This window comes from Nilaparvata lugens, chromosome 4 (assembly GCF_014356525.2).
Source record: "Nilaparvata lugens isolate BPH chromosome 4, ASM1435652v1, whole genome shotgun sequence".
NCBI classification, from domain to species: Eukaryota; Metazoa; Arthropoda; class Insecta; order Hemiptera; family Delphacidae; genus Nilaparvata; species Nilaparvata lugens.
In genome coordinates, this window is record NC_052507.1 from 77,272,368 (window position 1) to 77,286,926 (window position 14,559).

Genomic DNA, 14,559 nt, shown 5'->3' on the forward strand with positions numbered 1-14,559 from the left:
AACCTTTCTTTCTACTGAGCTAACTTGATATAACCGGTTAAATATTAATTTGGACAGTACAGTACAGTATTGTCACGCAATTGCTAGGTATACAACTCGCAGAAGTTTGTTGACCTGGACAGTACAAATAAATAGTCTGCAATTCTGAGTTCCTTTTAGAGTTCCATCAAGTTTTAACAGACAAAGGATTGAACACAGGATGAAATTCTTTGGTACATCTTTTTACTTTCCTTGCCCTATTACCATAGATAAGGAAAGTATTGCTATCAAAAAAATTGAGGTACCCTAATTTCAAGTTTTCTATACGTTTCAAGGTCCCCTGAGTCCAAAAACATGATTTTTGGGTGTTGGTCTGTGTGTGTGTGTGTGTCTGTGAACACGGTAACTCCATTCCTAATCAACCGATTGACTTGAAATTTTAAACTTAAGGTCCTTATACCATGAGGATCCGACAATAAGAAATTCAATAAAATTGAATTCAAAATGGCGGATAATTACTAAAAAACCATGTTTTTCACGGTTTTATCGAAAACGGCTCTAACGATTTTCTTCAAATTTATACCATGGATAGCTATTTATAAGCCCTATCAACTGACATGAGTCTCATTTCTGGGAAAATTGCAGAAGCTCCGCAATATTCTTGAGAAAAATGTGGATAATCACTAAAAAACCATGTTATTCACGGTTTTCTCGAAAACGTCTCTAACGATTCTCTTCAAATTTATACCATGGATAGCTATTTATAAGCCCTATCAACTGACATGAGTGTCATTTCTGAGAAAATTGCAGGAGCTCTGTAATATTCTTGAGAAAAATGGCGGATCTCAAAAATAACTTGACCGATTTTTTTCAAATTTATACCCTGCATAGTTATTTATCAGCTCTATCAACTGGCATGAGTCTCCTTTCTGGGAGACTAATGGGGGATCCACCCCATCCTTGAGAAATGGACTTAGTAACCTCCTTCTCGTGCATGAGGTAGGTAGAGCAGTTTATAAAAAGAACACATAGTCGAGATATTTCATCTGTAGAACAGCTGTTTTGACGACTTTAGAAAAATGAAGACTGAAAAAAATCATCGAGTTTCACAATATTTACACAAAGGAAAAAGTACTATGAAAACAAATATATACACATAAACAGAAGTCTGATCGTAGTTTCAAATATGAGCAAGGAATGTTGTGTGAGTGTACCACACCAGATTTTTCTACAATAAACTGGTGCTTATTGTAGAGTATTAAATACAGGATAAATTATCTGTTTCTTAAAATTACTTGGCTTATATGGGCTACCTTATTCAAATTAATAAAATGAACTTGAAAATGACCAATGGTCGAAACTAGTTGTTAAAATATTCTAAAGTTTTTAATAAAAGGGTACTTCAAAAGCTTTTATATTGTTTTTAATAATTAAAAATTATCTGATACATCTTTCTACGATGAACATCACCGATGACTCGGCATAAGTATGCTGAAGCATTTGAAATTGGAATTTGGAGGTTGAACGACTGTTCTCAAGGAGATAGAAGTAATCAATCAACAGAGAGTCACTAAAGGTCACTAGCTTGGAACAAGACTATCAAAAGTAACTGTGAAATCTTCTTCTGGTGAGACTGTAGGCAATTGGGCAGAATTAGGGCCAGACCATATTGAATGTTTTTCAGGCATTTTCAGAGAGTCGGCAGGGCAGGAAGATCTCCGATTGGCTGATTGGGTTGGCGCTTAATATTGTAGAAAATTCTTTCGATATCAGAAGTCAACGATTTTTAAACAGGAAAATAGAGCAGAAGAATGAGGACTATTTTGATAATGGGAGGAGAATGTAATCAACGATCTGATGAGGGGAGGGGGGCATAGCCTATATCACGAATCAAGTCTCATTCTTGTCCTATGCTTGTTTAAGAATATTTGACCTATTCATGTCCTATTCTTGGTATTGGTTCTCCAGTATTTTTGTTAGCAATAAATTGATTAAAATCAGCAACAATAGAAGAATGATTAAATAGTATTTTTTGTTAAACACCCATACATACTATACTAAAACTATTGAAAACAATAAAAGATATCAAGAATTTCTTTCATTCTATCACAACACAACTAGTTTCAACTCTTCAAGTGCCAATTTTTGAAACTTACAATAAACTTTTAATGCTCTTGAAGAGTTGAAACTAGTGGTGTTGTCATAAAATAAAATGACACTTGATATATTTCTTTGTGTTTCAACATTCTTTCATTAGCCATACAAATAAAAGTGAGAATATAAATACCGGGTGTTTCAAAAAGAATGAACCAATTTTAAACAGTTATATTTATTTCAAAAAATGGTGCACACAAACCAAATTTACATCAAATTACTCACAGAAGTATCAAGTTTATGATGATGTATTATATTTAAGTGTTCTATGTGTCCTCCTTTTGAGGCTCGGACGACATCTAGACGGTAGCCAAATTCATCCCAGACTGTTCGAAAGATGTCTTCTCGGACTGTATCTACTTAACCTGGTTTTTAGCTCCTCAATATCAAGTGCTAAGGAAGGAACATAAACGCAATCCTTAACGTCTCACCAATCGAGGAGCTAAAAACCAGGATAACTGATGCAGTAGCTACAGTCCGAAAAGACATTTTGCGAACAGTCTGCGATGAATTTGGCTACCGTGTAGATGTCGTCCGAGGTTCAAAAAAAGAGGGCACATAGAACACTTATAATACATCATCATAAACGTGATACTTCTGTGAGTAATTTGATGTAAAATTGATTTGTGTGCACCATTTTTTAAAATGAATATAGCTGTTTAAAATTGGGGCATTCTTTTCGAAACACCCGGTACTATAACTATAGTGATGTGGAAAGCGAAAAGGGACCAGATGTCGGAAGAGTAAAATGTTCAGGGCGGACAATATTAGAGACTAGGGTCAAAATTATTTCGAGTTTTCAATCGATTATCATGCAGTAACATCTCCTTTGTTGATCAGAATCGTTTGAAAAGTCGACTTTTTCGTCGATTATATGAACAGTCGATTATATGAACACATGTAATGTTGCAGAAAAGGGAACAGTTGTTGTCGTTATGGAGTTGTAACATTGCCTTGTTTTTATTTTTGGATAGGCAAAACTCAGTCATTTTTCAAGATATCAATCTGATTTTTTTTAAATTGTTCTTTATAGTCTCCTTTATTGAGGAAAAATGATATCTCAAATTTGATTTTTTGAAACAACTGGTGCTATTTGCTTTTCACATCATCAGTGTCATAAAATTATACTAGGATCGTTCCAAAAGCAAGTTACACTATTTCTCATAGCCCTGTACATGGCAGGAAGATTGATTGATTGATTGATTGATTGATCAGCTGACCTGTCCCTCCTTGACGAGGCTAGAGAGTGTCTGGCTGAAGACTGATTGCTGCTTTCCCTCTGTGCCTCCCTCAGCAGTCGCAGGTATTCCTCGGCGGGGGCGAACGGCAGGGGTGTCACTCTCCCTGGGCTAGCCGTCAGGTCAACCCACGATTCTGCAAATCACAAACAAAAAACAAAATTAACACAAACGTTCAATCAAATACACTGGAAACATCCATCGTAAAAAATTGTATTTAGTCCACTTAAATTTAAATTATTTAGACCCGTCCACTTATGAAATGTAATGGACCATTAATCTAACTGATTTATTGGTCTTTCTGTGTAGTCGAGAAGTTGATATTGTGTTAATTATTCATATTAAATAATTTTTTTTTTTCTTTTTTATTCAAGATTGAGGGCCGATTTCCGAGCTCGGGATTTAGGTGAGTTCTAGCACTACCTCCGTAAACAAAGCCGTAGTGCATTCGTGTGACATCAGCACTACGGCTTTGTTTACGGAGGAAGTGGTTCTAGACTTTAAACAGCTGGAGTCAGAAAATTGGCTCTCCAAAACGGGGCGTAGTCACAGTAAATAGTCGCAGCAAAATAAATCTTTATTTTCTCATTTCTATAATATTGGAAACGTTTTTCCTTGACGATATGAAAAATTCCTGAATAATTCAAAATAGCTGATACTTTACACTATTCTCTCTAAAGCTGCGTACACATATTCGCGCTTCCAACCCGCACCGAGCACGCCCTCGTACCGCCCTCGTACCACCATCGAACCACAGTCGCTCCGCCCACGCACCCATCATGAACGTTACGGAAGATGTTAGATCTTCTCGCGTTCCCCGGTCGAACCACTGTTGCTCGCCGGTCGATCATCAATCGCTCTGCTGGAGTGACGTTCGGTTGCGGAGCAGAGCGACAGTCTGTACGCACCTTTAGTTACTAGTTTCGGTTATTACAACATTATCAATCGCTAGTAAACGATCCGATTAAACATTTAGCAGCAGAATATACAATATGAGTGAAGTACTACGATTGGGTATTAGCTGTCGACCAATAGAGATTGAGCTCCAGTAAACAGATTAATCTTGAAGTGTGTTCACCAGAGATTGATGATGTATACCAACCGAAACTAGTATCTCAAATTGTTTCATTTCAATTCAATCAAAAATGTGTTTATACAATCAGTGGTTTTGACAATATCACAGATCTAACCTTGTTTAGCTAGTCTATGACAAAATCCAAGTTGTTTCCATTCATTACCGTTTAAAGTAAGTTTCAGAAGTTGAGTAGCAAATTCAAAAAGTTTCACAGTGTTTTCAATTTTGTTTTATGTGGAGTGAAAATTTGAAATAAAGTTATTCACATCTGTAGAATAGTGGCACACACATCGCTTCTTAACAAATTTACACGTCTCTAAACATTATGGGCTGATTTATGAATAGAAATGTAAATAGAGGTGTGACGTCTAAATATACCTATTAATAGTATTGATCGGCACACCACTCCTACATGTATAGTCTTGACGAAACTGTGCTATAGTGAGGTCCACGTTATAATGGCAGTATTTGAATAACATAGGCGCTGCTATCCTTGTCTATCATTCGACAAAGCATATAGCGCTATCCTTTTCTAGCTCCACAACGACGTAGCTCCACAAAAATTTTAAATGGCCGCCATTTTGAAAATTTACATCGAACATTTTCTATTTTATTTTTTAAAGTTAAGTCTTTATAGCATAAATATTCATGCCAAATTTCAGATCAATACAACATTTCGTTCTTGAGATAATTCATTAAGTTCTTGAGATACATTATTAAGTGAAAAAACAAAATGGCAGCTATGATGATAACCGCTGAGTTTTGGACACTTCAAATACGACATTTGTAGTCTCCTATCATCCAGGAACAATACCCTAAAATGTTCGACACTACTTCTGAAACACTCATGTATAATCATGAGAGAATATAATCCCTTGACGTTTAAGATATAATTGATTATTTTAAACAAGAATCAACAGTTAATATTTCATCAGATATACCGGTGTCTACTCTATAGAAGGTAGTCGCAAGGCAAAGAATCGGCAACATTGTTCTTCTATCTTTCTCTAAGGCATTATAACGTGGACCACACTATAGGTAGGTACAATCGAATTTGCTTTCAGTTATGAATTAGTCTATAAACAACTCTCTTAAAAAAATAATTTACAAAGAAAACCTTGACCTAGCTTCGCAGTCAATTTTAAGACTGATGGTCCACTACTACACAAAGAGATGTCATTATTATATTATTCCAATAAACGTGTCATTATTATACTAGTAGTTCTGTGGACAGTAGACCTCGCGCAGTTATAAACCGCAGCCTCCACTTTACTGTCCATCAGAGTAAATCCTGTCTGTATGTCGTGTCGGCGAGATATCGGTGTGAAAACGGCTAATGGCTGTTGGGGTTGGTATATCAAAAATGCCAACATCAAAAGCTAATCTCCTTCAAGACATACTGGCAAAATGACAGCCAGAGTTCAAAGCAGAGAAATTTCGAGAGACAATGCTATGTTATTTTAGTATTAATTGCATGCGTTATTGCACGCAATCAATAGTTCATTTAATAGTGCATAAAAATTACATTCAATGAGGCATGCGATTAATAGTCTACACAGCTGCTGATTTTTTACCAAGTTACATTGAGATATTGAATTGCTGCGTCATGGCATGCATTTTATAATCCACTCGACAGCTGATTTATGATGAATAATTCTATAGTCCGATTTTTACTCTGATATTGGCGTATGAAGGAGCCTCCTTTTCCCTTTTATATTATCCTTGAGATGCAAAATTTAAAAACCTTGTATATGCGTCGACGCGCAATTTAAAAAGGAACATACCTGTCAAATTTCATGAAAATCTATTACCGCGTTTCGTCGTAAATGCGCAACATACAAACATTTTGAACATTAAGAGAAATGCCAAACCGTCGACTCGAATCTTAGACCTCACTTCGCTCGGTCAATTATTCCAATAAACGTGTCATTATCCAAAAAAAAGTAGACAAACTAACACTAGTCATGATGTAATAATTATATTTGCACGTTCACAAATGATTCATGCTAAAACTAATAATTGTAGAACCGTAAAATACTCCTAACAATTATTATACTGTCACTAGCAGTTCCATGCGATTAGGAAAATTTTAAACAATAGCAAAACATTCATCAGGTCATTGATAAGGCTCTGTTTACATGAATTGAATTACGTACTACCATAGCCTACATCACCCTTTCGTCACGACGAAGAAGAAGAAGAAGAAGAAGAAGAAGAAGAAGAAGAAACTAAAAATTTTCACCAATTTTTACTTTCCTTGCCCTATTACCATATTTCCAGGTAAGGAAAGTATTGCTTTCCGGGAAAAATTAAGGTACCCCAATTTATAAATTCCTATACGTTTCAAGGTCCCCTGAGTCCAAAAAAGTGGTTTTTGGGTATTGGTCTGTATGTGTGTATGTGTGTATGAGTGTATGTGCGTCTGTGTACACGATATCTCATGTCCCAATCAACGGAATGACTTGAAATTTGGAACTTAAAGTCCTTACACTATAAGTATCCGACACGAACAATTTCAATCAAATGCAATTCAAGATGTCGGCTAAAATGGCGAAAATGTTGTCAAAAACAGGGTTTTTCGCGATTTTCTCGAAAACGGCTCCAACGATTTTGATCAAATTCATACATAAAATAGTCATTGATAAGCTATATCAACTGCCACAAGTCCCATATCTGTAAAAATTTCAGGAGCTCCGCGCCATCTATGCAAAGTTCGATTTTAGATTTCCAATTATCAGGTCTCAGATATAATTTAAATAAAAAATTTCGAGTGGAAAAGATTGAGCATGAAAATCTCTACAATTAATGTTCAGTAACATTTCCACCTAAAATTGAAAATAAGCACGAAATTCGATAAAATGTTATTATTTCAATTGCAAACTGTTGGCAACTGTTGATTCTATTAAATGATTCACTATGAAGAGATAGCAGACCTCTTATGTCTCCAGCGTTATTGTCCTGTCACCAGCTGGCTCAGATCTTTGTTTATAAGTAGACTTGAGATGCGCGTGCACACTAGCGTCAAGTGATCAATTTTTCATAACGGCAAGGAAAGTTGTGTGAGTGCGCCACACCAGATTTTTTATTTCATTTGTATAGTGACGTATTGAAGAGCCCCAATGTTCTACGACATAATTATTATGATAAATTATTATCAATATGACTCAATGACGTGTGAAACTTTTCCCATTACACTGTTTACAATACTATCAATGCATTTCAAAGGTATTAACTACCAATTTGAATAGAAATTGATAATAACGTAGTAGGTAGAAATAGCGTAGTATATTGGACTCGAGATCACAAATCATTTTAATTATTAGGCTATCGGTAAAAATGTGTATTATAAATTGTTTGGAAAATGCTAATTTACAGCACAAAAGGTTCAATAGAAGTGTCATTGACGTGGTTGCCATTATTTAATAATAATGACGTTGTTACATAAACGATTAATCAATCAGAATAGGTGGGAGTGACTGTAACATAATTGTTGCTGATACTGTATTTATTTCTAACATGAATTTCACATTTTTATGTGATATTTCCAATATTCTAATGCAGTATTCTGTATTCACACCCAAAATACAGTAGAACCAACTAAAATAACGATTACTTGAGTAGCCCAATTAAAGAAACAATATCGGGGCACCGAGCTTCGCTCGTTATTTATTTTATTGTTAAACAGACACAATTCTTCAAAATGATTGGGGAAGGACAAACAGGCACAGCCCAAAACTGTTTCTTCCCCGAATTTGGATTTATACACTATAAATTGTCCAAAAAGTAGGTTATGTTTCATACACTTGAATTCAGGTCCAATTTTCAGTCAAAATATTTAAAAACAGAAAAGTTCTAATTTAGATTGTTTACAAACCAAATTGAATAACAAAATAACACTCACTAATCTCTTAAAACTGTAAAATAATTATTAACTTTGAATATTATGATATACTCTAATCTAAAGTGATAAACCATGTCATGTCAACAAATCAGATTATTTTGATAGAGTCTATTAAAATTTCTAGATAATATTTCTCGCGAGATACGGTAAGCTGTTTGAATGATTACACCGCTGATCTCCCACACAGGCACACGCATCTTCTGTTATCGACAAACGACGAAATCTGTTCTTCCAAGGATTAATTATTCTTTTAATGTCCTTCAGAGAGTTTTTCCAGGGATGAGACCTAGTGCAATCGAATCTTTATATTTTCATTTTTTGTGTACCCTAGTTGAGAAGTTGATATGTTGGTAATTATTCATATTGAATAAAAAAGACTAAAAAATTGTCAAAAACCACAGATTTATTGATACTTAGAAAGAAAATAAAGACGAGACTTTTTAAGTATCAATAAATCTGTGGTTTTTGACAATTTCTTAGTCTTTTTCATTCGAATCTTTATATTATAAACCTACTATGTTCTGAATTTCGTGAGAATCGTTAGAACCGAACCGTTTTCGAGATCCGGTGAAATACAAACATATAAACAGAAATTGCTCGTTTAATAGTATAGGATTCTTATTAAGTTTCTGTTTGTGTAGCCAATCGATTTTCACTAAGGCTTGTTTTGGCATAAAGCTGTAAGCCTCTACACTCTTGTCTAGCCTACTATCTACCGACGGCTGTTTTGATTATAACAGCTGATTTTTATTTATGTGTGTGGCCAGCTCACAAAATCTTCTCCCACAAGGATTACATGTAAACTTTACTTTGAAGGACCGTAGGAAAAAGTCCTGAAGTTGGATTATGAATTTGATAGGACATAAACCTGGTCCTGAACATAACAAACACATCTGAAAAAAAATCATCAAATACGGTGCACACATAAAATAGTTATTTGTGCAACTGGTGTGCAAAGTGACAGTTTGCTGCACCGAAAGAAACGTTTACGCCCGAGCCGTAGGCGAGGGCGGAATGGCTTCTTGAGTACAGTAGAGGAACTTTGCTCACGTATTTCACATTAAACTTTTCCTACAGTTACCATTGAATATGAAAAATGAATAATTATGGGTAAAATGATGGCTGAAATCCATCAAATGTTTGTGTGTGTGTGATGCTGTTATTAATAACAACCTTAACTCATTTAAAAATTAATAATCTAATTGAAGTTGAAAATTCTCAGCCAAAATTCTCTTTTATTCATTCAAGAATCAGAAAAATACAGATAGAACAAAAAAATTCACATTCAACATACACGCCAGCAGCTTGTTGGCTGAAATTAGCTGCAAAATGGCTGAACACAACAAGATGGCTGAACCGACAAGCGCGCGACCTAGCGGGAAGAATCGTACCTAAGTTTGTTTCATCCAGCTAAAAAATTACTGAAACACGATTCAGAAATTTAGACTTTTGCTCAAATTACCGAGAAAAATGCTCAATGTAAACTGAGAAATATTTATAAAAATAACATAGACAACAGAGAATATTTATTGTAGTATTGTTATGTTTTTTTATTATTTCTATTTATATGAATATCGAACGGTAATCATTTAACCTCAAAATTCGAATTTTATAATGTATATTTGCTACTTTTCTCACTTCTTGCAGTTGAAATAATAATAATTATTATTGATAATTATTATCAACAGAAAAGAACTATTATTTATTATTAAATGATGAGAATTCGTAAATGATGATTATTTAATTATGATTTAGATGAACATTATTCTTGTTTTGGATTTCTAGATGGGATTTTATCATAAATGAAGGGTAGCCATTGAAATGATTCTCATCTAAATCTAACCACAGTCATTGTTACCAACTTAATTTTTGTTTTCGTGCACTAATCCTCCATTTAACCCACCAACTATTTTGTGTTGCCATGTTGCAAATCTGGAGTGCAGAAGAGATTTTTCCCGCACTAGAGCGGAAAAGTGAATCTTTGCGTTCTGTAATCAGTGCAGGAATCGTCACTTTTCAAGGTAACTGTAGGAAAAAGTTATTGAATGTCAAAATTTGAGGCTCGATTTTTATTTATAAAGATTTTGCAGACGCTATATTCAATTATTCACATTTTGAACGCCCAAGTTAGTTTTAATTGAAAATACTGTAGGCCTGATTCGACTGAATTATAATAGTGTTCTCAATTTAGTTGGAGAAGTTCGTAAAGGTGCGTACAGATTTACAGAAACGGTAAGATACAGTTATAAAAAGCTTGGCATCAGCTGATTAAAAGTGAATTGCTCATGTTCACGGCGCGTAAATCTGTACGTACCTTTAGATGCTTCAGCATAGACTGGTTATTACGTTTATCACCACCTTCAGTTATCACCTAATAAATTATGCTAAGACCAACTTCCAATTCCTAACTGCATCCAGAATAGATTATTATGACGTCAACAACATACACAATAATCTACACAGCACGGTCCCACACACGATTTTCTAATGGGAAGTAAACTACTGTATGTTTTCCAACACTCAATTTGAACAAGAGATTAATATTTTCCACGTTGATCAAACCGAACTGAACACATCGAGCATAATTGATGAGCAGCAATATTGTCGACGGGTGAACGGGAAACGTCAGCTGTCATCAGATGTGATCGTGCTCTCCATTGATTCAACAGGATGCAGCCAGATTGAAATAAATATTAGATAGGCTGCGATGGCGATCTCACCAAACAGTATACAGAATTGAATCAGAGTGATTCCAACCGTCAGGCATGATCATGCGAGAGGATTATAGGGATGAACTGTGCCAACAAACTGAATGCTGGACGTGAAATTACACCACGTCAAGGGTTGTAACACAATAGAATAATGAATTGAATTAAAAAAAATTGTTATTTCAAAAATTCCAGAAGGTACCAAGTTATTGAATTTATAGATTATATTCATTTTATTTATTTATTAGATAGAGCGAACAATACAATAGTCGGAAAAGAAAAAACAGGCTATTGCCCAAAACTTCTTCAATTTCCTGATTTTGTCACAAATCGTCCAAATAATATGTAGGTTATGTTCACTTCAATTTCAACACCAAATCTTCAATCTGAAACTATGAATCAGAATAAAACAAAGAATTTCAAATTTAGATAGATTGATAATGAAACTTCCGTTAAAACAAAAACTAAACTTCAAATATTCACAAAATATAGAATAAAATCACTTAAATTTTGAGCTCGTACAATTATTCTAAGTCGTATAATTTTCTCAGTCGTACAATTATTTTTACAGTTATATGAGGAGGCACAACAGGCTTATGTCCAAAACTGTCCCCTTTTCAAATTTATACTACAGTACAATTAATCAAAAACTTGGTTAAGCTACTATCATTCATCAAAATGACAATCTATTCAATCTTCAAAAAACAAACACATCAGCAATTACAAATAGATATACTATGAATTCGATTTATTTTATTTATTTATTTATTCACAATATCACATCGGAAACAACAGGTAATGACCCAAATATGTTTCCTTAACACAACAATAAGAACAGTATACAGTTCAATCAAAACAAAAAAAAAGATACTAAAACTAACGTTTGAAAAGAAAAAAGTACTAGAAAACTACTTCTAAAACATTCAATGAATAATTAATGTATAAAATGAGCGCTGCTATCCAGAGATTGTCAGTTTGGTGTAAGGGTAAACATTCCTGACTAGCAATTGGGAGGTACCGGGTTCGATTCCCGGGCTGGCAACTAATTTTTTGATAGTAGTTCTCATCGAATTTCCATCTAGCTGTTAACCCTGTTGTCAATGTCTGCAGTAGCAGAGGTCTTCGGGGTGATTTTACAGCATTTATTTAGGATTTTCGTTAAATAATAATTATTCCTTAAAAGAGTTGATGGTGAAAATGAATATATGAAGTGATGAAGGAGAGGTGTTATCAATAAAAGATGATGAGAGAGCATGCAGTCTCATATGAATGATAGGATGAGGGTGATAATGATAACTGCCAGCAAAAAACTTTGAAACTATGAAAAGAGCCTTGAATTATTTTGTAGATGGCGTAGCGGATTTCCGTTTCGGCGTGGCGTGATTTGTTCGCCCAAGAGAGAGAGAGAGAGAGCTATAGCGACTGAGAGAGAGAAAGACTTTGAGAGAGTGTGTGATAGAGATAGAAAGAGAGAATCACAGATCTCACTTCACGGATGATTAACTAGCGAGCCAAGCAACAGGCAAGAGGGTAACGCCCGCGCCAGCTTAATAAATCCCTGTCAATATCAATTTATAAACAGTTTATAACTGTATACATGAGATAGCTGTGTTTTGATGCACGTGGGCTACAACTTAGCTAAATGGGGACATGTAGTAGGCCTATCAACACCCACTACTCTTTCACAGCCAGATGTTCACCCAAATGTACTCTACTTGGTAGATAATAAAAAATATCGGGGACCGAGCTTCGCTTTGGAGTACAAAAGCATAAAAAATGTATTACGAAACAAGAAATTTTAATAACATTCATACAGAAATTGAGATTACATCCAATCACAGTAAATTGAGATTAATTCCCAGAGGAATGCAAAAATTTCCCTCACAAAGGCCCAGTTGCACAAGAGCCGGTTAAATTTTAATCCTGATTAACTTCACGTGAACCAAATCAGAGAAGACCATTTCAAAAAGATGGATCTACTGGAATTAATCAGGATTGAAAATAACCAGGATTTTTTCCAACCGGCACTAAGTACCTGATTGAATGATTACAAAAGTTCAACAGCTGAGTCATAATTTTGACATAGTCCCACACACATGAACTCGCTCACTCACTTCCATCACCAACAGACGACGAAATAATTATTATCAGCTGTTTTTCCAAGGATGAATAATAATTATCCTTCTAATATCCTTCAGCGAGTTTCCCCAGGGATGAGACCTAGTACAATCGAATCTTTATATTATAAACCTACTATGTTCTGAATTTCGTGAGAATCGTTAGAGCCGTTTTCGAGATCCGGTGAATTACAAACATATAAACATCTGAACATATAAACAGAAGTTACTCGTTTAATAGTATAGGATGAACTGAACATTGTCCTAACATGGCATTAAGTTCTAAAATAGGCGTCAATCAAAGTAGTTTCAAATTTTTAATTGGATTCAATATTGCTTTAGAAGAGCTTCAACGAAACCACAACAGAATTGCAGAATGTAAAAAACAGATGTAGAAATTTCACCGGGAAACGTTCAAGTATCTTTGCTTCCTTGCTTCCTTCCTTCATCAAATGCAGTGAATTAGACTAAACTTAATGAAGTTTCTTCAATTAATCACAAGATTATCTTATGTTATGAGACCGGATCCCTCAATTTTCAATAATTGTACCAAGTGCGCCAGAGAAACTTACTTATTTGAAAAAAACCCGTACGTTGAATTGGTCGTGTAGAGGGGTAGGAGGGGGCGTATCTGGAGGGGGAAGTTCTCAATTTTATCCTCCCTCAAGTAAATTAGCCATCATGCTCTTGTCTATAGAGCAGCGGGCCTTCGCTTCTTTTCTAATGGTCGATCAACTTCCGCGCTCGATTTGAAATTCCTCCCCACAGACTCGTTCCTGGCCATAATTCCATTCTGTCGTTGGTTAACTCATTTGAGGAGTGTGGAAGTGTCGCTAAACCCAGAAATGGACTCCAACGAACCATGAGAACTCCAGAAAAAAATCGAAAGAGTGAAGCAGTTGTTCGTTCTCCCAGGCGTTCGGCTAGCAAACACGCAGCTGCTATAGCAATTTCTGACTCCACAGTTCGACGAATTTTCCATGAAGACCTTCAACTTCACCCCAATAAATTGTCTTTTGTTCAAGAATTGACTGAACGCGATTTTGTTGCCCGTCAAAATGCCTGTGATATGCTTACTGACAACCTGCCTGAAGACGCGGTCATTTTTTTTTTTTTGTGACAAGGCTCATTTCCACATGCGATTCGTGAATGCGATTTTTTATGGGGTTATTTGAAATCTCTGGTTTATGTAGATCGACCACGGACCATAGCACACCTCAAGAACAACATTCGCGACACCATTGCCAACATACCGATTGATATACTGCAACGAAATTTCAAAAATCGACTTCATCAGTGTATGCGCAATGGGGGCAGCCATTGGTATGATCTCATTTTCAAGACTGCATGAAAAAAAATTAAGACATTGTATTCTCATATAAAAAAA

The 14,559-nt window shown here is 35.2% G+C and overlaps 1 protein-coding gene across 2 annotated transcripts in view; it reads right to left on the minus strand.

Annotated features, from left to right (window-relative positions):
- The window catches only part of LOC111056325 (BCL2/adenovirus E1B 19 kDa protein-interacting protein 3), a 79,871-nt gene that overhangs the window by 37,958 nt on the left and 27,354 nt on the right, over window positions 1-14,559 (minus strand). For both annotated transcript variants that reach the window (XM_039426536.1, XM_039426535.1), the window contains one exon: window positions 3,354-3,507. In XM_039426536.1, the coding sequence (XP_039282470.1) occupies window positions 3,354-3,507 (154 nt within the window). The remainder of the gene's footprint in view (window positions 1-3,353; window positions 3,508-14,559) is intronic.